Raw genomic sequence first — 26,942 nt, 5'->3', positions numbered from 1 at the left:
CTCATCAGTTCATTGCAACAACCCAAAACACCCTTCCAAACAAGGGAGCTGGACTGAGAACATTGAGAATTGCTGTAAGGGAAGTTTCCTTAAATGTGGTTGTCCTGGGCTGGGGTTTTGGCTCAGAGGTAGAGCACTAGCCTAGCATGTGTGAAGCACTGGGTTCAATCCTCAGCACCACATAAAATAAAATAAAATAAAAATAACTACGGTTGTCCTAAATTTTACCATAAAAAATGTAGTTGTCCTAAATTTTACCATAAAGCTATCTCAGTAATTGCAATGCTACCAAATTGCTTGAATCTAAGAATCACCAGGGGCACCTATTTAAAACAAGGACTCCCAAGTTTCTTGCCTGGAATCATTCCACAAAACTCAGGTGGAACCATGCAGAAATCTCTAATTTTAATTAAACACCTCAGGTGAACCTTCTGTTCATCCAAGCTTAGAAAATACTAAGTTAGAAATATACTTAGCCATACATACATTTAGCAAAACACACACACACACACACACTGGAACAGTGACTCACACCAAAACTCTTTGAAGTCATGCCTTTTATAGAAATGTAAATCTCATACTGGACAATTCTATTATACAAGATGTTCTCTAGGTCCCACAGCAATTGTAAATGGTACTCAAGTCATGAAAATGGGAGTCCTCTTCCAAAACTTTCTTCACCAGAATTACTCCTTGAAATGATATGCTCCATGGTGTAAAGCAGCACTTAAGTTTTTCAAAATATTTCTCACATTTGAAGCAAGAGCTTATATACACTCTTTTAATATGTCTGCTATTTTTAAAACGTCAGTGCCTCAAATTCTGTACCTATTTTACTATCTCTGGCTTTCTCTTTTCGGAGAGCAAAATATAACTCTCTAAGCAAAAAGATGCTTCCCTTTCTTTACGGTCTTGTAGATTTTCCACAATATCATTGAGGGAGTTAGACTAGCCTTCATCTTCTATGTTTTTCCCTTTTCATTATCAATTATCTTTTTTCCTCCTCTATCTAACCCAGTTCTCATTAGGTATTCTACTCTGGATTTCCTCCAACCCCCGCAGTTACCCAGATTGGTAACTACAGCAGTATGCCATATCCCAAAAAGATGGATGGGCACCAAAGTATGATAACACCAGTCAATAATGTTTTCTGTTCTATTTCCAAACCCTGCCTTCTAATGTGGTCTCCTGCAGCGCTCCACCACTACAAACCCCAGGAACCCACAGGCCACATGAGAAATACAGGGGTCTGTTCTCTCTCAGCATCCCCATCTCCTCACTAATGTTGGCGCAGACATTTGTGCCATGCTCCTTCTCAAAATTCTCTTGGCTAGCGCAATGTTCATCTCACTCCGTAGTCACAACTTCTGCAAAATAATAGGACGAGCGCTTCTAGGGCACACGCCTCTGGGCGGACCGAGCATTACCCTCCACCAATAGGACGAAACTAAAATGAAAGTGTCAAGGATAAAAATGACTTCTCTGTTACCAAGGCAAAGCTGCTGCCTCTCTATTTATTATGGCCGACTAATACTTGCGTCAGCCAAACAAAAAACGAATAATAACAAAATTCTGCAGACCGAAAGCCTTCAAATTCGCCTAGACCCGCCCAAATCCCGTTTGGAACGGAGTTATTCACAGAACGCAGCCAAGCCCTACAGAAGGTTAGTCCTTTCGAGCAATTACGCCAGCCTGAGGCTGACAAAATGACGTCAGGGGCGTGGCTCTGCGTCCGCTTCATTCAGGCGCTTCCGGTTCACGCGTGGTACGGAAGCGTGGTCGGCGCTCGGCTCACGCGCTGTACGGAAGTGTGTTTAGGCGCACCGGAAGCCACCGGAAGAGAGCGATGGCGGGTTTGACTGTGAGAGACCCTGCGGTGGATCGTTCTCTACGTTCTGTATTCGGTGAGAGGAATTCGGTGGAACCAAGCATCTGGGAGGGACAGAAAGAGGCAGGGGAGCAGCAAAGAACCCTGCACCTCCCACCTCCTGGATCGCTACGAAAGCCGGCATTGGGTCGGGCTTGCAGGGCTCTCTGCCTATCCAGTGGGGGGTCAACCTGATGGACCCGTGAGCAAAAAGATGCTTTTACTATCTCTGGCTTTCTCTTTTCGGAGAGCAAAATATAACTCTCTAAGCAAAAAGATGCTTCCCTTTCTTTACGGTCTTGTAGATTTTCCACAATATCATTAAGGGAGTTAGACTAGCCTTCATCTTCTATGTTTTTCCCTTTTCATTATCAATTATTTTTTAGAAGCAGGCACATGGCAAAAGCGCCTCAGTGTTCTGTATTCTAGAATGGAGATACCAGAAAATAGAGTATATGCGGAGAGTATAGATTCCTGAGCCCACTTCCCGCCCTTTAATCAGGACTTAAATCCTTTGCTTTTTACCCATAACATTTTAGTTCATCCATAGTTCTAACGGCCACCTGGCATCTTGAGGAGGATTGCAAATGAATAAATGAATGATTAAGACTTTGTCCGAGGAATCTTAAAGAGGATTAAAACTATTCTGAGTAATATTTTCTGCTGGAATAAGTTAATTTTAAAAAATACTTGTGGTGGGCTGGTGCTGTGGCTCAGTGGTAGAGTGCTTGCCTAGCATGTGTGAGGTACTGGGTTCAATCCTCAGCACCACATAAAAATAAACAAATAAAATACAGGCATTCTGTCCATCTACAACTACAATTTTTTTTTTTTTTTTTAAATACGTGTGGTGATTTTAAAGCACCTTTTGAAAAGTTCATGACAAAACAGTTCAGAATAATTTCCTCCACTCTATTCATGGTTATTCTCCTGTAAGTGTGTGTACGTGTAGATATAGGGACATTATGTACCTGTTTTAACATAATGTGTTTTTAGTAGTCACTGTTAAAAGTTGAAGACCTTCAGGTACATACCAGTCCTTAAGTATTTATTTTTGTCAAAGTTAAGGAATATCTAACACTGTTAGATCTGTTGGAGAACTCCTTGGGAGTATCTACACTTTTTGTATTTAGTTTCAGTGGTTTATTTCCCTTGTTAAGAGGTCTGAAGAAACACATGGAAGTGCATTTTTGGAGAACACTATTTTGAGCCAGTTGTTTTATATTCAGTGAAAGTAGAAACTCTACTGTTTACTTTCTCATTAAATATCTAGGCTACAAACTCAGAATTTTAATATGCTATCTGTTCCTTAGTGGGTAACATTCCTTATGAAGCTACTGAAGAGCAATTGAAGGACATCTTTTCTGAGGTTGGACCTGTTGTTAGTTTCAGGTGAGATCCTCTTCTTCTTGGTGGGAGAGTCTTATAAACCACCACAAATTTGGCCTTTAGTAATAATGGCAAGGGTTTTTTTTTTTTTTTTTTCTTTTTACTGGTAATTTTCACATGCATTTTATTTTTGTTAGCAACTTTATTGAGACATAATTTAGGTACCATATAATCCACATTCATTCTTACCTAAAAGATATGGATTTTCTTTTTTTATTTCAACTGTTTTAAATATACTTCAATGATGCAGTCTGTTATAAAGCTGTTTATCTTACAAAGGGCCATATTAAAGCATGGCAGTATTAGCAAGAACCCTGTATGTGTGTAGCATTTGTGCCTGATACTTGGTTTTGCTCTCCAGATTGGTATATGATAGAGAGACAGGAAAACCAAAGGGTTATGGCTTCTGTGAATACCAAGACCAAGAGACGGCACTTAGTGCTATGCGGAACCTGAATGGGCGTGAATTCAGTGGGAGAGCACTTCGAGTGGACAATGCTGCCAGTGAAAAGAACAAAGAAGAGCTGAAGAGTGAGTATAATCCCAGGATGTATGCATTATGAATTAATACATATGTGGCAATAAAATTTTTTCCACTTATGATGTTTTAGAATATGCTAAAATGGTTAGCCACACAGCTTTGTTTGACCAGCCTGAGGTACTTGAATTAGGAAAGTACATATCTTTGAGAAACAAGGTAAAGTTGACTTTAGAAATCCTTCTGTTAATTTCCAGTTAAAGATGAATTCAGGTCCACCAAGATAATAATTGTGCTGTGTCATTACTCCTGTGACCATGTATGTTGTCAGATCTGTAACTGGTAGGGGTACTAAGGCTTTTTTTTTTTTTTTTTTTTTGGCTTTTTTATCTCTTTAAACCTTTTTTTCTTTTGAAAGAGGTCAGTATGCCTGATTCCTTAACATTGACCATCTAAGTGATCATGGTCCCAGCTGTCTGTCCTCTGAGAACATAGAGAATATAGACGAGATTTTTAAATCATTTATTTCTCAGCTCCAGAGAATTTATCTATTGGTTCTTGTAGCAACCATGGAAAATAAAAATAAATACTTAAAATGATTTAGCTGTTTTTCCCCTAACTTTCTTGTACTTTCTTCCTGATCAGGCCTTGGCACTGGTGCCCCTGTCATTGAATCACCTTATGGAGAGACCATTAGTCCTGAGGATGCCCCTGAGTCTATCAGCAAAGCAGTTGCCAGTCTTCCACCAGAGCAGATGTTTGAGCTGATGAAACAAATGAAGGTGGGAAGAAACATTAGGTTATGAATAAAGCAGTTCACCTCAGATTTTTAAGGAGTTAATTGAAATTTAATGGAAATAGTTTCGGAGCTCAAATAGAATTTGTATGTAGATACAATTTTATGCATCTTCAATATGCCATGTGTGAACAATATACTTTACATTTTGTACAGAGAGCTTTCTATTTATACAAAAACACCTACTCAAACAATCCAGCTTGTTTTTTGTAGCCCCCGTAGATATCAGATATAGATATTAAAAATACAGCTTTATCCTAAATGATAGTATTATGGTATTTGAAATGCCTCTTCCTGCCATTGCTAAGATTTTTGTGTGCCATATAAAAACAAATGATAACTTAAAGAGCCCCTTGAGTATTACATTTGTCAGATGTAATACACAAGCTCTAAATCACCATCGATTTCTAAGTAATTAAGTATTGAACTTAATAATGAATCTGCTTATCTTCTCAGCTCTGTGTCCAGAATAGTCCCCAGGAAGCACGGAACATGTTGCTTCAGAACCCTCAGCTGGCTTATGCTTTGCTGCAAGCACAGGTAGTGATGAGAATTGTGGACCCAGAGATTGCCTTGGTGAGTGCTTCTGATTCTTTTATAGAAATGATAGGGTAGGTCTGGGGAATATAGCTTAGTGGTAGAGGGTGAGTTTAGCATGCATGAGGCCCTGGATTTGATCCCCAGCACTGCAAAAGAAAGAAAGAAGGCTGGGGATGTGGCTCAGTGCTTAAGCAGCCCTGGGTTCAATCCCTGGTACCAAAAAGAAGAAAAGAAAGAAAAATTAATGGCATGATAAACCTTGAGTGGGGTAGGGACTGCCTGATTGCTTTATTAAACAGACAGCTCATAGGTTTGTCTTTTCATTTTTAGAAAATTCTGCATCGCCAGACAAATATCCCAACGCTGATTACAGGCAACCCTCAGCCAGTCCATGGTGCTGGTCCTGGCTCAGGATCCAATGTGTCAATGAACCAGCAGAATCCTCAGGCCCCTCAGGCCCAGACTTTGGTAGGGCTTTGTGCCTGTCCCTTTATTTTATCTGTCTTAGAATCTCATTTTTTTTAGGAGAATATATTGAAAGAAGAATGGTCAGAAACCAGAGATGATAATTTTAACTTCCAGACATAAAAGCAGTTTCCAGGTTGCAGAAGCACATGGCATCTGACTGAATATAGATTTGGTTCCAAGTTTGTAAAACAAAGTGATTTTTCCTGTATGCCCTTTTCTTATAAGCTAACTTACAAGAAATGTGTATATGCATGCCTGGCTTTGTGGTTGGCACTTTGTTTTTCCATATGCATTATCTCAATTAGTCCTCATAACAGTTGCATAAGGTAGGCACTCATATTTAAATCTCTCTTTTTACTGATGAAAAAAGTAAAACTTTCTAACCATGATACAATACCCTGAACCCATACGAAATTGATAACGTTTAAAAACTGAAAAAAATCTGTATTGAGGAAGAGAAGTAAACATCAAATACAAATGACAAAATAGAGGAAGAATTTGCCAAACATAATGGACAAGAGGCAGATTACTTGATTAAAGTTCATAATTGTGTTAAAAAATGTTCATTGCCACATTATACTAGTGAAAATTGGTAATATCCTAAATGTACATCTCTGTAAGAATGAAAAATATGTGGTATATTTATCCCATGGAATACTTTAAGCAGTTAAACTACATATTATAACATGAATGACTTTCAAGAACTTAAATCCATGTGGCATTAAGATGAACTAGAGCTGGGCATGATGATGTACACCTATAATCCCAGTGGCTCTGGAGGCTGAGGCAGGAGGATTGCCAATCAAAGCCAGCCTCAGCAACTTAGCAAGGCACTAAGCACTTCGGCAAGACCCTATCTCTAAATAAAATACAAAAAATGCCTGGGGATGTGGCTCAGTGGTTAAGAGCTCCTGGGTTCAATCCCTGTTACAAAAAAAATTAACTAGAACATGTGGTATTAACATAGATAACTCAAAAACATAACAGTATAAAAGTGAAACTAAGTTAATGTGGAATGTGGAAACATTTCCAGCATGTGGGATATATGTGTCTGCATAAATCCCAAAAATACATTGAGTGAGATTCAAAGAACATATTCAGAATATAATGATTCATATAAAATTTTTAAAAATCTATGAGAATTCTTAGTGATTATCTAATGAGATGGGGATCTTGGGTATATTGGGGAAGATCATATAGATTTTCTTAGTATATATAATTTATTTCCTAAGATGAGTGGTTATAGCTATAATTTTTCATAATAAACCAAAAAGGACTCATGAATTAGTGAGAAAATTGCAAATAATTCAGTAAGAAAATGGGCAGTGGACATAAACAGTTCACAAAACAGAAATCTAAATACATAAAAGTGTCTAATCTAAAAATAAGGTAAATGTAAATAGAAACTACAGAAAGGTACTCTTTTTCACCTATCAGATTGACAGAGGTAAACAACCTAGATGTGTCCTTCAAAGTTACAGTGCAGGGGATGGCAAAGAATTAATGTAAATGACTAGATAGCAAACATGTTTGACTTTATAGGCCATAGACTTTCTGTCACAACTACCATAATAGTATGAAATCAGCCAAAGACAGTATGTAAACAAGTGTATGTTGTTGTGTTTCAGTAAAACTTTATTTATAAAACCAGTTAGCCATATTTGGCCCATGAGTCATAGTTGACCAGCCCCTTCTCTAAATAAATAAATATTTTTTCAGAGATGGGAAGGAAACGAACTAAGACTAAGGTTAAATGGTCAAAAAATAGAATTGTATGTGGCGAATGCAGGTTCTATACTTGGTCCTTTCTGACCTCGTAGCCTGTTTTCTCCTAACTACCTCGCTACATGGTTTCCTGTCTTCTGTTTTAGACTTTTGTTTTCTAATTGCTTATGTGATTTTGTTTTTTATAACTTCACTTTTATTCTTACTGAGTTCTTTCTGTTTCAAAGGAGGACTCAGTTCTCTAGGGAATTCATGGCAAAAAATCATATTCCTCCCCCCTGCCCCCAAACAAGAATTTTGTTTAAGGACAAGAGTAAACTTGGTCAAATGAAAATTATTTTCACTGGTTTTAAAAATATTTTTAGCTGTAGATTGACATGATACCTTTATTTTAATTATTTATTTTTATGTGGTGCTGAGGATCAAGCCCAGTGCTTCCCATGTGCTAGGCAAGCACTCTACCACTGAGCTATAGCCCCAGGCCTATTTTCACTTTTAAAAAGTGGACTACCAGCAGTTGCTTTTAAAAAAAAGTCCCAGCCCCTTCTTTGTCTTCATGGGTTCAAGACACTTTTTTATTGTAACTCTTACTGGTAGGCCCCAGTGATGAAATCAAGAATAGTTGCTATATGCTTCCTTGCCACACAGATAACTTGTCAATCTCTGCAGCAAGGGTATGTTCCATTTTAACTGTATTCACATAACAAAACTCATGGCACATATCATAACTTGCTTCTATGGAATTGAAAGTGTACAAAAAATATAATGTCACACAAGACATGCTATATAAAAAGGATGTTTGATAGACTATTTAGGCCACCAATTTGAAGAGGTCTTTAAGATTGTAGACTTAAAAGTATTGAATCTGTATAGAGGCATGTACCTACTTTGATTTCTCTCTTGTTCAGGGTGGAATGCATGTCAATGGTGCTCCTCCTCTGATGCAAGCTTCTATGCAAGGTGGAGTTTCAGCACCAGGACAGATGCCAACTGCTGTAACAGGACCTGGCCCTGGTTCCTTAGCTCCTGGAGGTAAGTCTCTAGACTTCACCATCTTGTTACCTTGCTAAAGTTTTGTCTTACTGGGGCTGGGGTTGTAGTTCAGTGGTAGAGCGCTTGCCTAGCACATACGAGGCCCTGGGTTCAATCCTCAGCACCACAGAAAAATAAAATAAAGGTATTATGTCCAATTACACCTAAAAAATAAATACTTTTAAAAAAAGTTTTGTCTTACTAAGTGCTGCAATATAACCAATTATTTGATAACAGAATCATGATATCACACACACACACCCCAAACCCCACAACCCCCCCCCACACACACACACTGGGGTTTGAACCCAGAGTCTCGCACATGCCTAGGCAAGCTCTCTACCTCTAAGCTACACTCCCAGCCTTAGGGGATTTCTTATATACAAATTCTACATTTGACTATGAGAGCAGGGAAGGGGCTACAAAAGTAGAAAGTACACTAAAACATCCAAAGTAAGAAGGAGAAAATGGAATGAATGGAAACAAATTCAAGGTGGCGAAAATAGAGAAAAGGAAAGACATTGTAAAGTAAATAATGAATGTAGAATAAGATGGAAGGAATAAGAAGTAGTGTAGTAGTATGGTCTTATTCTGTCAAATACAAATGGACTGAATTCTCTCATTAAAGCCCAAAAACTTTTAGATTAGGTTCAACTCATAAAGAAAACAGGCATAAAATACATTCAAACCAAATAACAAAAAGAAGAAAGAAAATATAAGGGCTGGAAAGGTAGTTTAGTGGTAGAGCACTTGCCTAGTGTGTGTGATGCCGGGTTTGATCCTCAATACTGGAAAAGAAAGAAGTCTTGAAATGACTCATTCAGTGAAGCACAAAGATTGGCAGTTGATAGAGTATGGCTGTTACACTTGTAACTTCATTATTTAACAATTGCAACTAAAGACATTGAATGAAATAGTGATTCCCCACATGGAAACATATGAACACATAATGTTTCATCAGTAAAATTTTTTATTAATTTTTTTGTTGTAAATAGACATAATACCATTGCTTTATTTATTTTTATGTGGTACTGAGGATCGAATCCAGTGCCGCACATGTGCTATGCAAGTGCTGTACCACTGAGCCATAACCCCAGCCCTCAGTAAATTTTTTTAGGCAAGTAAATTTGTTATCTAATCTGGGATTGATTGACTGCAATAGTATTCCTAGTGAACTGTTTAAATCTAAGTGAACTGAGTTGACAAGGAATGGGAAAAGATTTTTAAAGAAGTTTTAGCAAACTCAAAATTTTTATTTATCTACTGTATCCTAATGCAGTTGTAGTTAGATTTTATTTCTGTGAAAGTAATGGGATCTGTATCTTACACATCTTTTAGTTATAGGTATCTAAATTACCTTAAAATATCACCAAAATTTAGGAATGTGGTGCTACTGCACATAAATGTTTGCAGTCTCAAGTGGGTTATGAACTCCCATTTTTTACCCCAAATACAAGTTGCAGAATCACATCGGTTACACATCCACATTTTTACATAATACCATGATATGTCATGAGCTGTGTAATGTTTTGAACAACCAATAAAAAAAAAAAAAAGATATTGTGTCCACCTAAAGCTAAAAAATAAATATTTAAAAAAGAGAAAAAAAAAAAAAGTTTGCAGTCTAAGAAATAATTTCACTACCAAGAGTTTGGCAACACTTAGACTAATCTATACTTTGTTTAGTGAGACAGGTAAATTGATCACATTCTTGGGTTATCACAGCAATGTCAGATGGCTCTAGAAATTTCTAAATGTCTGCTCTCTGTTTCTGTAGTTAACTTTATCATGAAGGGTTTACCATTGTGTTATAGATCAGCACCATTTGTGGACCACACTTAGAGTAGCATTGTTCTGTTAGACAAAAAAAAAAAAAAATATATATATATATATATATATATATATATATATATATATATATATACTGCTTATTGAGAAATTAAATAATAAGCTTTTCTTAATACATAGAGACTTATTTCTTTTAACTACAAAAATACACTTCCTACTCCAAATGACCATAGAATCATTTTTTTATTCTTTTTTAAAATTTATTTATTTATTGTGGTGCTTGGGATTGAATCCAGGAGTGCTTCACCCACTGCCCTTTGTGGGGTTTTGTTTGTTTGTTTGTTTGTTTAGTTTGAGGTAAGGTCCCACTAAGTTGCTGGGGATGTGATCCTCCTGCCTCAGCCTCCCAGGCAACTGGGAGTAGAGGCATGTGACACCACACCCACCTTGAAGAATGCTTTTGTTTGTTTTCTTTTGTTTTTTAAAAGAGCATGTATTTAGCCACAAAGAAAGACCTTAACAAATTTGAAGTGGAGAATTTACAGACCACATTCTCTAATTATAATTTAATAAAATTAGAAACAAATAATTAAAAGGTTACTGAGGAAAATCTTAACTTACAAATTAAGGAACATACTGTTCCTGAATTAAAGAAGAAATAAAAAGAAATTTATAAATCATCTAAAGGAAAACAAAGTTATCTATATATACTTCATATAAAAAGCACAGAAATTGTAAACACAGTGCTTAAAGGAAAATTAATATCCTTAAATGCCTACATTATTAAAAAATACAGAGATTCTAAGTACTAGTTAGGAATTTTTTTAAAAAGACACCAAGAAGAGATTAATAAAGATAAAAGTCGAATGTAAATGTTAAATAATTAAAATTTCACATGGTGTTTTTTATGAATTTGTAGCCTTTATAATTTTGAACTTATTAAAACTTTGTGAAGATTTTTGAGATACCCTATACAGAGCTCTTTGGTAATCAATGAGAAGTGGGGAAACAACCTACAACCTAGTAGAAAAGTAGACAAAGTAAATGTGTAGGAAAAAAATGCGTAGAAAAGAAGCACAAATGGCCAACAAAAAACCAGATTTATTTATAGTTAAAAGATTACAAATTAGGGGCTGGGGATGTGGCTCAAGCGGTAGCGTGCTCACCTGGCATGCATGCAGCCCAGGTTCAATCCTCAGCACCACATACAAACAAAGATGTTGTGTCTGCCGAAAACTAAAATAAATAAATAAATATTAAAAAATTCTCTCTCTCTCTCTTAAAAAAAAAAAAGATTACAAATTAACACTGAGATTGCCCTTAAACCCATCTGACTAGCAAATGTCAAATAGAGAAGACACTTAATTTTGGTGGAGAAAGTGGTACTTATACATTGATGGTAGAACTGTAAAGTTTTTCAGCCTTTTAAGAAAGTAGTCTAACATTAAAAATTAATACACATTTTGACAGATCAATTCCACTTCTGGGAATCAAACCCATATAAATAAAAGCACCATTATGTGATAATGCATAATATGAGAAATTATGTCCTTAATTCCTCCTACTATCACTTTTCTCATATGCTAAATCTTTGTGTTGTTTTAGACATTGGTCTGGATAGAAGGAATAGTATAGAATTTTATGTCTCCAAGGGAGCTTTGAAATCATTTAGACCAACTTGGATGTCTGTTAGAATAACCTGATTGCACTTATAAAACATAGATTGCTAGTCCTCACCTCCACACTCTAATTCAATAGCTCTGAGGTGAAAAACCCAGAATTTGCCCTCTAACAAATTTTCTGGTGATGCTGAATGCTGATGCTGGTCTGTGTACCACATTCTGTGAACCAATGTTTGGACCATCTCATTCATTTTATAGATAAGGAAGCCTAGGAATGTGTTGATTTTATCAAATTGTTTGTTCAAAATCAATTTAATTGCAAGGGCAGGACTGGCACCCAGGTTTTCAAGTTCTTAATCCATAACTCTTTGGTGCTTGACATGCTAAATGAATAGGGGTGTGTGATGTGTTCTTGCTATTTTAGGGGGAAGTATTAATGAACTGCAAACATAAACTTGTCTTTTGTCCCCACTCACAGCATATATGCTCCTTTGAGAAAAAGAGGATTATTGTTAGGTTGAAGGGAACCGAAAAGGACTTGGGGTACATGATTATTCTTTGTGTAAGAGTCATTATACTCCAACTAATTAGAGTAGATTTTTGGTTCTTGACCCTATTAGACCCAGTGTCTGCTTATCATAACATATTTTGCAATGATTTTGCAATCCTGAAATGAAATGCACAGATGATGTGACTTATGTAACATGATTTCTATAATATTAAAGAAAAGTAAAAGGCAGGTACACTAGAAAACAAAATGTAGTAGTCAGATGATTGCACCTATGCCATGAATGTAAAAACTTAAAATGTAGATAGATATAAGCATGGTTTTTTGGTTTGCTTTTTTTTTGGGGGGGGGGGTGGCAACTCAGAATGCCAAAAGGACTATTGACATTGGTAATATAACTTTCTGAAATAGTGAAAACTTATAATAAAATTCTGAAAATAAATTGTCGTACTCATAATTTACTCAGTAATTTCATTTCTGAAAAATTCACATATATATTTCTATGGCTCTAGGTCCAGGTAGCTATAAACAGTTTTTAATTTGTGTGAATGGTCAGTGAGACATTTAGAAGATTTATAAGACACAGGGTAATTCTCCATTTTGTGGGACTATCTCAAACATTGCAGGAAATCTAGTATCCCTGGCCCCTTCTCACTCAATACCAACTGTGTCCCCCAAAAAATCTTTGTCACAACTGAAATAGTATACCCACACATTTACAGAATGCCCCAGGAAGAGTGCTGCCTCCCATGAAAGGAGGTCTATAGGTAAGTGGCACTGTTTTCCTGTATTACAGAAGAGCTTTTTGCAACAGCTTTGGAACTAATGAGATGAAGCATTCTAACTGAACTCACCTTTCTGTCACTGAAGCAGGAAGTATACTAACTCCATCTTCTGTCTTGCTGCATTGTTGAGTGTTAGTTTTCCTCTTCCTTTGTAGGTTTCTCCTCGTAAGGCAGAATGAGAAAATTTGTAAACTCAGCCACTATTCTAATTTTTTTCCACTGTGCTAATTTGTGGTTTCCTATCCTGCCCTTTTTCTTCTACCAGGAATGCAGGCCCAGGTTGGAATGCCAGGAAGTGGACCTGTGTCCATAGAACGGGGACAAGGTAAATAAATATTAATGCCTGATTATATGGACTGGCCTTAGAAATGTTCCATATCTGCACTCTCTAATATGGCAACTGCTCATCACCAGTAGCTATTTAAATATTAAGTTAATTGAAATTAAGTAAAATTTAAAATTCAGTTTCTTAATCACCCTAGTCACATTCCAAGTACACAGTAGCTGCATGTAGCCAGTGGATACTGCATGGGACATTGCAGATATAGAACATTTCTATCATAGAAACTTATAGTGAGCATTACTAATCTGGACTTTCTACCCAGTAAGTCAGAACCCAACTCTACAAACATCATCAATTCTTAATAGTGTAATGAGTTTCCTAGTAATCTAATGAGTCCACTGACATGTTCTTTCTCCCTCTATGGGTGTCTGTTGAATTAGTAAAGAATTTTAATAGCAAACATAATATATGACTGAGTAGGTAGAAGACTAGATTTAAACCCCAGAGCAAACTGGAAGGGGGTTATAGGTCTATAAAGACTACTTGAGAAGTGTCCATTATACTGCAGCAGGAACACTGATATCCACATTATTTCTCCATGTTACTGGAATTTGAAGAATAAAATGCAGCAGCTCAGTTGAAAACAAAGTTTAGGAGGAGAGAGGATTTAGAAAAGAGAAGGAACTGAGGGCATACTATATTTTGGGTACTTTGATTTTCATAAACATCCTTGTGAGTTGGGTGGCAGCATCTGAGTTTTACAGGTGAAGGGATGGAAATCAGAGTTTTAAAACTTAGGACAAGCTAAGTAAATGCTGATTTCTAGGTATTATGGACCAGATTTAGTACTCTCTTCTGCTGTTCCAATTAGTAAGTGTCAGAGCTAAGATTGAGAAATATCTGACATCAAATATCTGTCCTTTTTCTTTCATCTTATACTGCCTCTATTAAATATTTTTCACTATATTCTACTCTTATTCATTGGGTCACTGTGATGGGTAAAGATTGCTTTGTTCCGGCATAGAGAATCTTTAAGTTTTTTTCTTCTGAGCACGTGGTCTTTTAAAAAACAAAATGGTAAGATTCAAGCAAGTGGTTTGTTTGCTGGCATTGGTGGTTAAATTGATATAACTAATAATTTTTTTCATTAGATGCCATGTCTAACAGCAAATGAACTCCTGACCAAATGTTAAATCTTTTTTCTAAGCATCTCATGCTTTTGTGCTATTGTGTCTTCCCACCTCACCACTGTCTGTGGAGCATGTATGTACCCCAAGGTATTTTTGCAATAATGAGAAGGGATTAGGGCTTCAGTCAGACTTACACCTTTCCCCAAGCTATTAATCAATCAATCAGGCTTTAGCTGTTTAATACATACTTCCACATGACATGCCATCCTGTTACAATTATCTTCATCTTTCTGGTAAAAAATTAACATAAGGAAATGACTCACATTTTAAAGATATTTCAAGGATATCTTCATGAAGAGACAGAGTGAGATGAGCTTTCTTTTATAGTTTCCTTCAGTGCCCAGCAGAGGAAGCAAGAATCTTATTTGTGTCCAGATTGTCTCACTTTTTTTTTTTTTTTTTTGTAATCCATGCTGCTTCTACACATTTGTAGTGGTGAAAGGAAAAACAGATATTTGAGATGATACTTCTTCCTTTCCTACCATCTTTGTTTAGTGTTGGTTGGTACTCATCTCATTAGTCTTTGCTGTTGTCATGATGTTTATTATCAAAAACTTGCTGTAGCAGATCATTTCATATAGGGTGGTATTCTCTTTCCTCATCTAAAATTCATGCACTGCAATTTCCCCATTTGATAATATTTTAATAGCAAAAGTTTTTGTGCTTGAAGATATGACAAAAATAGTACTACCCACTTCTGTTATAGCTTCTCCAGAATAAATCTTGCCTTCCAGATTCTTTCATGTTTTACTTCTGAAAATATGTTTATGTTCTTTATGTTCTATGTTGCTTAACTAGAGGTTCAAAGCTATCCTTTTTATATTTTGTTTTGTTCTGGGTTAATCTTTTTTCTTTCTTTCTTTCTTTTTTTTTTCTTTTGTAATAGTGCCATAAGGAATGAGGGGAAATAGGGAATAGTAGGAGGAAGGAAAAATTGAAAATCACTGGTTATTCCTAACCAGATAAAACCCAGTGACCCTAGGCTGGAGATGTTGCTCAAGTGGTACCACGCTCGCCTGGCATGCATGCGGCCCGGGTTCGATCCTCAGCATACAAACAAAGATGTTGTATCTGCCGAAAACTAAAAAAAAAATAAATATTAAAAAATTCTCTCTCTCTCTCTCTCTCTCTCTCTCTTAAAAAAACAAAAAAAAAAAAAAAACAAAAAAAAAAACCCAGTGACCCTTGGGTTTCCCTTTGGGAAGCTATCTGGTCAAAATGGTACTGTATAACATACCCAGAGGAACTAGTGTAGTTTAGGAAGATTTTGTAGCTTGGGGCAAGGCAAGTTAATAAACTCTTGGCTTTTTAACTTATATGTGTAGATCTTTAGTCTGCTTTTATGTATGTATGTTTGTGTGTGTGTGTGTGCACTCGCATGCACGCAAGCTATTTTAAGTGTCTGCTCTTTCTCCTTTTGAACTTACTGCTCACGTAGGAACCCTACAGCACTCGCCCGTGGGACCCGCCGGGCCTGCATCAATTGAGCGAGTTCAAGGTACCCATTGTATCTGCGGGTTTCCTTTTGCTTGTGGTGTTCAGGGTGGGACGTTAAGAGGAAAAGAGCTGCTTCGCAGCCATCCTCACGTTCAGAACCCAAAAGGGTAGTGTTTTTGGGTTTTTGTTTTTCTTAATTTTTTCCTGTTGAGGCCACAAGCCTAAGATTGACCTCTTCACACAGGGCAGAGAACATGGATGATATGGGCATCTGTCCGAGGCTGTACTCCCTCCCTACTGGTGTCAGGAGGCTTGGATGGAATAGCAGTCTGTAAGGAGACAGCAGGTTCTTGCAGAGCCATGGCAGTGTTCACATATGCCAAGACCCTACCTCTCTTTTGTGACTCTGGTCCTTGAACTAAGATTGATTAGAAGGAAAACCAGGAGCATAAGTTTCTTCAGGTTGCAGTGCTAGTCCTTGGCAGGTTGCTCCCCAGTTTGCTCTTTATATAATTCCATCCATACCTCTGACATGGCACAGATTCTGCCTACACCCTGCTTCTGTTCTTGAACTGCAAGAGGATTCTGCTGTGGTGAGGTTTCACCCACTCTAAGGTGTCTGAATTATGTTGTCAGTGGTATATAGAGTCATTTCTTGTTTCCTTATGTGTCTTTCACAGCAGTAACTCCCGTTTGTTTCCCTGTCAGTGCCGATGCAAGACCCCAGGGCAGCTATGCAGCGGGGATCCTTGCCTGCCAATGTCCCAACTCCTCGAGGTTTGTTAGGAGATGCTCCAAATGACCCACGGGGTGGCACTTTACTCTCTGTAACTGGAGAAGTAGAGCCTCGGTAAGTGTTGACATAGAAAAAAACAAATATGAAGTCAGGATTTCTCCTTGCTTTGAGAACAAACTCTTTCCACATCAGTTGTACTTGTTTGCCCACTTCAAAAGATAAATATTCATGGCCACTGTCCAAGACTAAGCACCTATCCTCAGGCAAAACTGTAGTTGAGTATGTCTTTTTGAACTAATCATGACTATTTTATATTCAAAAATTGAAAATCCTAGTACACATACCTGAGCAAGGAAAACTTGTGGTGGTAGTAGTAATATTATTAACAATAATAATAGTAGTTGCTGTTAATAGGGATCATACTTATGACTCTGCTCTGAGTACTTCACTTAGGTCATCTCATTAAGCCCACACAACCCAAGCTGGGGATGTGTAGCTTAGTTGTAGAGCAGGTGCTTAGCATGCACAAGGCCCTGGGTTCATTTCTCATCCCTGCAATTAAATAATCCACATAACCCTAGAAGATTAATATGTTTAGTCCCATTGTATAGATGAAGAAAACAAGGCATACTGGTTTTTCTTTTAAGGAGATGATATTTAAAACTACAAAGAGTGTTTTATTTTTATTTTTTTAGAAACTTAAAGTTTCATGTTGATGCTTCCATGTTGAAAGACTTTTTTTGATTTAAAACCTTTTGGGACTTACATCCTTGGCCTTGATGACTTGAAAAACTTCCCCCAAATTTTGAAGATTTAGAACTCATTTTCCTGATTATCTGCTTTCAGTAGCAGGAATGGGAATGTTTAATGAGCTAATGGTAGGATAAGCATTTGGGGTAGTGTTTTTTTTAACATATTTGTAAGTACTTGTGGAAATGTGTAGTTGACTAAAACCATATGTAGTTACAAAAGCCACTTTTGTAGTTCAGAGTATACAGGTTTTGTGTGAATTTAGCTTATTGTATTAAATTGCCCTTAGCTTAAAATAAGGATTAAAATTGCATTTAAAGAGATCACTGAGTGTTACTGTTTGTGAAACTGAACTTTTTGATTCCACTTACAAATAGTATCTATAAATCAGTACCTGGGAAAATTTTACTTTCTTAACCTATTGATACAAGGAATAAAGTATAAAAAATTAAACAGAAAAGTAAATGTGCCCAATATGACACAGCTCATAAATGATATTGCCTAGATTTGAACTGTAGGTCTTAATTCAGAACCTGTGTTCTTAAGCACTGTGTTAACATTATTCGTTATGCATATAATGAATAGCCACTAAGGTTTGCATCGGTTCTTTGTTGAATATTTACTTATTGGTCTTCTATTGACACTTTACTGTTGTTGTTATGTTTTGTTTTGAAATTAATTTCTTTCCATCTCTAGAGGTTACCTGGGACCTCCTCATCAGGGTCCTCCCATGCACCATGTTCCCGGCCATGAAGGTCGTGGACCACCCCCACATGAGATGAGAGGAGGGCCATTAGCTGAGCCCAGACCTCTAATGGCAGAGCCAAGAGGACCCATGCTAGATCAGAGGGGTCCACCCTTGGATGGCAGAGGTAAGGGGAGATAACATCACAAAGCCAACTGTTGGTCATAGATTGATAAAGAACTCAGCTGTCTCTGTCTCTAATCTGGGATAAAGATTGCTGGGGCAATAGGGTTGGCAAGCATCTTTAAGGCTTACCAGCAAATCTGAGAAACTAGAGGGAGACAGCAGTCTCAGTTAAGGGGAGACATGAGTAGGGGAATAGATTTCTATCTTTTCTTGAATAGTTTTTACAATACAGGTGAATAACTGCACATTGATTTTCTTACAACTTTGTAGGTGGAAGAGACCCCCGAGGAATAGATGCACGAGGGATGGAGGCCCGAGCATTGGAAGCAAGAGGATTAGATGCTAGAGGATTGGAGGCCCGTGCCATGGAAGCTCGTGCCATGGAGGCCCGCGCCATGGAGGCCCGCGCCATGGAGGCTCGTGCCATGGAAGTCCGGGGAATGGAGGCCAGGGGCATGGATACCAGGGGCCCAGTGCCTGGCCCTAGAGGACCTATGCCTAGTGGAATCCAGGGTCCCAATCCAATGAACATGGGAGGGGTTGGCCCCCAGGGATCCAGACAGGTATGCATAATGCTTCTAGCATCTGTGTGAAATCTTGATCTATTCAGAATTGGTTATTGAGCCTGATTATTACTGCCTTCTGGCTTGAACTTTTCCTTAGCTTGTTAGAAAGGGAAGACTAGGATCTCCCTCTATTTTGTCTGTTAGGCAAGTGATTTTTCTGGCCACCAGAATGTAATCCAAAAGAACAACCTTGTCCTACCATTCAATAACTATTCATTTATAGTAGAGACCCTGAAAATTTAGGAGTCAGAGAACACTTCATTGGGGGTGCAAACCAACATCATATATAAGGCTTTTTCCAAAAGATGCTTGCCTGAATCTCAGCCCAGGTCTAACTCTCAACATGTCTACTAGTAGGATCTGGGCCTTGGATGACTTGAAAAACCTTCCCCAAATTCTGATATGCAACCCTGACCAAGAACCACTGGGTTAAAGCATATGAAGAGCAGTGGTGATTTACTTATCTTCAGTTTGCAGAAACCTGTGTTAATTATTGTCATCACATAGCCCAAATAAATGGGCAATGCAGTAGCAAAGGCAATTCACTAATGATCACCTTAAAATCTGTAGAACTGAAATCTGTCTCTTCTTTATTTGACTCTCCAGGTGTGTGTATGGTACTCCACAGTTATCTCTTTCCTCCCTTTTCATTCACATTTGATTGTGGGCAAGTGGTATATGTGTATCTTCCCTGAGTTTTTATATGCTATTTGCCTATAGCACCTGTACCTTTCTTTTTCTTCTTTCTTTGTATTTCTCTCTTTCCTCTTTCATATGTTTAAATGTCTTCCTCCATGTCTGTGTGTGAGAGAAAAAGAAGGAAAATATTAGAGCCAGAATAAACACAACTTCATGTAGTTCTCTCATTTTATAGGTTTGAAAACTGAGACCCAGAAATTCAGGTGACTTTATAAATTCACATAACTAAAAAATGGTAAAGAATAGAGCCTACTGGGGCTTTTTGCTGTTGTTGTTGCTGTTTTTTTGGTTTTGTTTTTGTTTTTTGGTACCAGGGATTGAACTCAGGGGCACTCTACCACTGAGCCACATCCCCTGCCCTATTTTGTATTTTATTTAGGGACAGGGTCTCACTGAGTTAGTTAGCGCTTCACTTTTGCTGAGGCTGGGTTTGAACTCTCAATCCTCCTGCCTCAGCCTCCCGAGCCCCTGGGGTTATAGGCGTGCACCACTGTGCCCAGCTGAGCCCACTGTTTTTTCCACTCCATTACTGTGTTCTGTATCTACACATTGGTATATCTGTATATGTGTGGCTATCTTATCTACACTTCTTTAATTTGAAATAAAATTTGTTTTCCTAATCTGTGGAGAATAAACGTATTCTATTGTTTTTCAAGTTTTGCTTTTAAATGGGCCTTGATTTTTATTGTTCACTGTATAGTCAGTAGCCTCATAATAGAATTATTTTTATGCATTCATTCAACTATTATCTATTGAGCACCTACTATGTATGAAAGTTAGGTACTAAGGATATAGCAGTGTGAACAACAAAGTCCGTACCCCCATAGAGCTTATGTACTAGCTAGGGAGACAGTCAACAAATAACTACATAATGTACTTATTTATGTAGTTCTGCTGATAATTCTATAAAGATATTGAAAAAAACGGGTTGAAAGACCATTTCTGAGTAACATCTTTTTCTTTTCCACTAGTACTTCAACTCATTATTCTGGAATACTAGGTTTTTTTGTTTTTATTTTTGTTATGTTTTGTAATGCTAGGTATCAAACACAGGGCTTTGTATACACAAGGCAGTGTTCTACCACTAAGCTATATACCCCAGCTCAATGTAGTTTGTATTAACAGAGTCAATGAAACCATTTAGATCCAAGGTAGAGGCATTTTTATAAAGCATCTTCAAACTTAAAAAAAAAATATTTTCACTTATAAATAAATATATGGAATACATTGACTTATCTATGAGATATACATTAAGAACCTCATCTCCTTTCCTATGCCTCTCTTGCTTGTGATAATTGCTTTTATTAGAATGTTTAAGTAGCTTTCCAGAAAATATGAATGTAGATTTTTATTTTCTTCTTTTCACTGTTTGTACTTTGTTTTTGTTTTTTTTACCTATGTCCTTAGTTTGTTATTTTAAATCAGATTTCAAAAAATTAATTCCAGTCCATCCAGTTGGAAACCTTTGGGTAAAAGTCTTATTGTTACTGGGATAATTAAATAAGTTACCATCCAAAGAAGGGCGTGTTTGAGAGTTAAAGAGAGAACTATTAATAAATTACTCTGAGATGAAAGCTTAAATTGGGACTGCCTTAGGCAAATGAAGACATGTGGTCATCTTGCCTAGTACTTATCTGCCTAAAACGGGTAACCCTATAATCTTAAAATGGCCATTATTAAGTGGTTACTTCAAATTGAAGTACCTCAAATTGTTATTAATAAGTGTTGCTAAGTTTTAGAAAGATTATACTTGTAGATGTTTCAGATCTATAGAAATCATTTACATTCAGACACTCTCTGGATTCAGTATTAATAAAGAACAGAACAATGATAATATTTTAAGAGTCTATACAAACCTGTACTGGTGCTTCTTCCACCCATTATCTGGCAAATGAGTTATGCATGTATGTGAATGTTCCAGATGCTAGAACTGTTCACTAAATTTTAAAACTATTTGAATGAAAAACTATAAGGTATAGTTCATGCTTTCTTTCTAATTAAACAAAATATAAAAAACAGGGTATAATAAAGTATTATTTTTAATCATTTGTTTACTCAAGGTCATCATTAAATAGACCCATTATTTTACATAGTTAAGCCTGGGTGGTTTCTGGTCTCTTTCACTGTCGTCACCTGGCTCTTCACATTGATGCCATAAATTTGCTCCTAACAGTTGTTTATCTATATTTTTTTATGTTTTGCTGCTTCTAATATGCTGGGGAAGCAGGTAATGAGTTTATTAACAATCTGTGTTTAATAAGACTACTTAAACTCTGGGTGAATGCCTGAATGTGAACATAAATTCTGGTATAGGGCCCATCTGATAGTTACACTAGGTCCTCAGAGGCCTTTTCCCTGGGTTCTGATAATCTTCCAAAGGATTGAACTCACTAAAGATCTTAAATACCGATAAGTTTGCTATATTTTTTACTTTGTTCTTTTACTCAGGTCAGTTATATTTCTTGGTCTCTGTTGAGCAGGACAGCATATGCAGCATGTTCTCTATGGAACTCTGTAAAAAGCAATTGTTGGTCTAATAGCAGGCTTTCTCCCAGAGACCTCTCCATCTCCTTTGTGCCTCTCTGACATGATTGTCTTTCCCTTACTTGTGGGATAGGGCCCTTTGGGACGAACTACCTATGTCTGATTGAACCAGAGGTAGGCAGTAGCCCTGTGAATGTAGTTTCCCCAGTGGACCAGCACACATTGTCTCTAGATTCTGTTGGCTTTCATTTGTTTCCACTGAGCACTAGTTTGCAGAATACTAACAGTTTTTCCTCTGCTTATTTGGCTGAATTTTGCTTAGTCTGATGGTATCCAATTGTGCTCTGTGATATTTGTTGATGATGCTAGAGCTATTGTAAGTAAGTATGTGTAACTTGCTAGTTGATTTCTGGCTAAGCCCTGCCTTCTGCCATTGCTAGTAGTAGAAACTGATTCAGAGTCATTTGTTTTTATTCCTATCAGTAGAGATATCCTAATTTTTCACACTGCCATTTCTGTATTTGGGTTCCCTATATGGCAGGAATTCTAAAAACAAATCTCTTCTCTCTCTCTGTGCACGTAGGTCCCAGTCATGCAAGGAGCAAGCATGCAAGGTGGAACCCAGCCTGGTGGCTTTAGTCCTGGGCAGAACCAGGTCACACCACAGGATCATGAGAAGGTAAGCAACACAGTCTGACTTCTCCTTATGCACAAATCTAGTCTTTTTGATTCCTCTTTTCACAGTTACCGTGTGGTGATCCTGGGTCTTCAAAGTCCCTTTGGAGGTGATGTTTACCCTAACTTAGAACTCTTTTATGACTTATTGACTGAAAATTTGTGGACCTGGTTCTAAAGTTTTTAAGTGTATATAAATAGCAGCTTATCTTACATTTCAGACTCATCTACCAATAGCAGATTGTGCATGTGTGCGCACGTGTGTGTGTGTGTGTGTATGTGTGTGTATGTGTAGGCCACATTGAACTGGAAATCCAAACCCTGTTCTTCCTCCCCTTTCTACTTCATCCTTAAAATCAATAGCAGACTCCTCACAAGTGTATCTTTTTGTTTTTTATATTTGGTCATTGTGGAAAGCTCATGTCTAATGGAAAAGCTAAAACATTTGAATAGGAAAGACTTTCAAAATAGAATTAAAAACTGAAGAATTCCCAGGGCTCATAGATACCATCTTAGCATGCAGCAACTTTGAGTTCATGAAGGTGTCTCTTTTGAATTATCTAATCTTAGGTATTTTAATTTGTACTTGTTCTTTTCATTGTGCCTTTTCTCACTGATTTTTTTTTTTCCTTTTTGGCCCACTGTTTGTTTTCTGTGTGTTAAAGATCTTCCCTTTTTCCATTTGCTTCATATTCCACGACAGTAGCTTTTTGGACAGAAGCTGGTGATTTTTTTGTTGTTGTTTTTTAGTTGCCATGACTGAAACTCACTACCTTCTTTCCTCTACACAGGCTGCTTTAATTATGCAAGTTCTTCAACTTACTGCAGACCAGATTGCCATGCTTCCTCCTGAGCAAAGGCAGAGTATTCTGATCTTAAAGGAACAAATACAGAAATCCACTGGAGCACCTTAAAAGGTGAGCAAAAACTTAATCCCACCCAAGCAGGATTAGCTCCTTGTATATTTGGAGTGTGTGCTTTCAAACTTAACCAGAAAGTGTTCTCTCTGGAACCCTAAGTCCTCTTAACTATACTCTCCTTACCCTTTAGTAGTCAGTGCTGTGGGGAAAGAGTAAGACTATTGAACATTACTCAATTTTTGAATTGTTTAGAATATTTTTGAACCTTTCCAAATGAAAAAAAGTAATATATGATCAGTTTAACAAAATTAAATCAGATCGAGAAGTGTAGAAAGTTAAAGGTACAAAGCCCTGCTTCCTCAATATCATTCCCCAAACAGAAACTCTTAATATAGCTTTGTGTGTATCCTTCCAAAATCAGTTGTATTATTTCATTTTAAACTATGCCTTCAAAATGAAGGAAATATAAAACAGTTAAATAAAATGTAGAACTAGCCAGGACAGTGGCACATGCCTGTAATTCCAGCAGCTCAGGAGGCTGAGACAGGAGGATCACAAATTCAAAGCCAGCCTTAGTAAAAAGTGAGGCACTAAACAACTCAGACCCTGTCTCTAAAATAAAATACAAAAAAATAGGACTGGGGATGTGGCTCAGTGGTTGAGTGCCACTGAGTTTCATCCTTGGTATACCCCCCCACACACCCTCAAAAAAATGTTGAACTATTTTAGTTTCTAGCATTCTATTTAGTTTCTAATGAGTATTTTGGTATTAAAATATTACTGTACATTTAAGGTAATAAATGTCCACTAGCACCATCAGTTCTATACATTTTGGACATTGCTGTACACTATCACCCTTATTTTTCTTGCTCATCAATTAGGTAAAGAAGGTTCAGGTAAACTGCCTCATAAATGATCATGTGACCTAACCTGATATACAAGTATTGGTTTTGTGGGGGGTTTTTTTCCCCTATATCTTTGTATCTTATATAAACGATTCTATTTCCAAAATAATTTAAAGATCTCATCGTCTCAGTATCTGCTGGGATATCTCCTTTAGAATTTCTGCTTTTACCCCATTTGTATTGTAATTTCTATCCATATATTATCATACAGTAGTGAACCCATTTATAATAATTAATAGTTTTATTAAATATATATTTTAATCCACATTTGTAATATCTTTTTAACATCTAAATAAACTGTAATAGGAGGTTATCATGTATAGCTGTCTAAATTTTTGGTATGACCAGCACTGTAACTTTTTTTCCATATACTGCAGACATTCTATTTTCTTCAGTGAAAACAGACTCTATTATATTCAGAGGAATTTACTTTTATAATTTACTTATGGCAAAGAAGGTATTCTCGGCAATGTGAGAAAATTGTCATTTTTGGCTAGTCAAGGTAGAAATATTTCTGGAAGTTCTTTCTTTGTGTATTCTTGCTGATGAGATATCTAATTTAAAGCCTTGCACATTAAACACAGGGCAATTTTTGTCTGTTTTTTAACTTTTGAAATAATAATAGATTCACAGAGGTTAGAAAAAGAGTGCCAAGAGCCTTGTGTACCAGCTTCCCCCAATGGTAACATCCTATCTTTTTGCTTTTAGTCAAAACCAAGAAATTGATATTGGTACATTACTTTGAACTAGACTATAAACCTTATGCAGTTTTTTTAAAACCACAGTAATTTGTGCCCATGTGTGTATAACTGCAGCTGTGCAATTTTATGTTGGCAAGGTTTTGATATCTGTGCAAAATGTGGCCAGAGCATTAGCTATCCTTTCATCCTATACCTAGCTTTGGTGATCTCTCTGTGCTGTCCCTAATAGCCTTCTATATTATTATTGTTAGAGATAAGCAATTCTCAATCAGGGACAGTTTTGCCCCTGAATGGGCATTCTGGCAATGTCTTTAGATATTTTGGTTGTCAAATTTTAGGGAGTATTGTATGCCACTGGCATTCAGTGTGGGTAGAGACCAGAGATGCTCCTGACCATCCCATAATGCATAGGATATTTTCCTCACCTGCTAATATCAGAGAGTACTCTGGCACAAAATGTCAATATAGTGCTGAGGTTAAGAGACCCTGCTAAAAAGGATGATTGCTTTGGGAAGTGGGAAGCAGGAAACAAACACCCAGAAATTCTGCCCTGGGAATTTGATCTCATGCATATTGTCCTTCCCCCTAGCCTTTTTTTGGTTTTTTCCTAATGTTTGGGGAAGAGAACTTTGTCTCCACTTCTAATGGCTTTCTCCCGATTTTTTCTTTCAGGTTTTTAAAAATACCTGGCAACAAATGTGGAAATTAATTCCATGATTTTGTTGAAATGTTGAAAAAAGGTGACTTCTGCATCCTAACCCTTGAATGACTCAATTTGGTGCCAGGTGGAGGACTCCCATCACCTTCTCTCAGAACAAAATCAGTTCATTTTGTCTTAGTTTGTATATTTTCTGTGACTTGAAATAAACTTTGAACACAATTTTAGTACACTGCAAGTTGATATACATTACCTTTTTGCTTTTAAAAAGCTGATCACCAAGGGTGAAACCTTAGATATGTTTTCTACCCTTACTGCAGCATTGTACTTTATGTTATATTGTCATAACTGTTTTTTTACTTTAGATTAATAACCATTTATTCTTCTTTATGATATTTGAGGATTTCTCAGAAGCATTGTTTTCTGGAACTTAGTTTTTGTTTCATTTGCTTCCAGCAAGAATAAGGCTTTGCCCTTTGAAAACTTTCTAGAACTTCTGAAATTCCTGGGAGAGAATAGCATGTGCATGGAGCTATAAAATGATCAGGAGGCCAACAAAGCAAAGGTCCTACAACAACTATATATTTAGTTTAGAAGAATGCAAATATAAAAATGCAATTTTTTTTGTCAGTAGCAGTTCTTAACATGCATAGTTTGGAGTTACAACAAAGATTGTGTTGACACTAGCTGGAGTGTGTGTGTCAGCAACACAAGGGATTGTTGACATTTACTTGTGTGTTCTAAAACTCTTCAGTCTAGGTAGTCAACTTTAAAAGTTTAAAAAGTCAATAGCTTTTCACATGTTCAGGATAAATTAAAAACTGAACAGAAAACAAATGAACAAAATACATTTCATCCTATTTTCCAGGAAATCACTGACCTGCAGTCCTACCCTGTAACCAAATTATTCTGGGAACTTAAAACATAGAAACCCCTAAAACTTTTACATTCTTCTCAATGATTTTAAGAGGACCAAATGTATAACACAAGCAGTCAGATTGCCCTTTAGGTCTGCCCTTGCTTGCTTCCTTGCAGATAAGTATGAACATAATTAGTGCCACTAGCTCTAACTTATGGGTCTCTCCTTGCCTGGTATTCTCTCTCTTATAATGGCAATGAGGAGGGACAT

The 26,942-nt window shown here is 37.0% G+C and overlaps 1 protein-coding gene across 4 annotated transcripts; it reads left to right on the top strand.

The window, feature by feature from the left end:
* The first annotated feature begins 1,737 nt into the window (after positions 1-1,737).
* Cstf2 (cleavage stimulation factor subunit 2) lies at positions 1,738-26,035 on the top strand. Of its 4 annotated transcripts, XM_058571260.1 has the most exons (15): positions 1,741-1,904; positions 3,181-3,259; positions 3,618-3,787; positions 4,380-4,516; positions 4,987-5,106; positions 5,401-5,538; positions 8,172-8,295; positions 13,264-13,323; positions 15,910-15,969; positions 16,617-16,758; positions 18,091-18,266; positions 18,536-18,828; positions 22,598-22,693; positions 23,481-23,606; positions 25,828-26,035. In XM_058571260.1, exons 1-14 carry the CDS (start codon positions 1,847-1,849, stop codon positions 23,601-23,603), a joined length of 1,776 nt encoding a protein of 591 aa, XP_058427243.1. In that variant the 5' UTR covers positions 1,741-1,846; the 3' UTR covers positions 23,604-23,606; positions 25,828-26,035. The 4 variants fall into 4 exon arrangements, with proteins under 4 accessions (XP_058427244.1, XP_058427243.1, XP_046275154.1 ...); XM_058571261.1 differs by lacking the exon at positions 5,401-5,538 and having other exon boundaries at positions 1,738-1,904; XM_046419198.2 differs by lacking the exon at positions 15,910-15,969 and having other exon boundaries at positions 1,744-1,904.
* Positions 26,036-26,942: the final 907 nt, after the last annotated feature.

Source organism: Marmota monax, unplaced genomic scaffold (assembly GCF_021218885.2).
Source record: "Marmota monax isolate L192 unplaced genomic scaffold, Marmota_monax_Labrador192_F-V1.1 WCK01_AAM20220418_F8-fsc00206, whole genome shotgun sequence".
NCBI lineage: Eukaryota > Metazoa > Chordata > Mammalia > Rodentia > Sciuridae > Marmota > Marmota monax.
Note: the sequence above shows the minus strand (reverse complement) of the source record. Positions and strands in the feature narration are given on the sequence as shown.

Bases quoted from the DNA above. Each gene is read 5' to 3' on its own strand.
- Cstf2 (XM_058571260.1), top strand. From the start codon at position 1,847: ATGGCGGGTTTGACTGTGAGAGACCCTGCGGTGGATCGTTCTCTACGT. The intron at 3,788-4,379 runs GTGAGTATAATC...CTTCCTGATCAG, and splicing joins GAACAAAGAAGAGCTGAAGA to GCCTTGGCACTGGTGCCCCT. The intron at 5,539-8,171 runs GTAGGGCTTTGT...TCTCTTGTTCAG, and splicing joins CCCCTCAGGCCCAGACTTTG to GGTGGAATGCATGTCAATGG.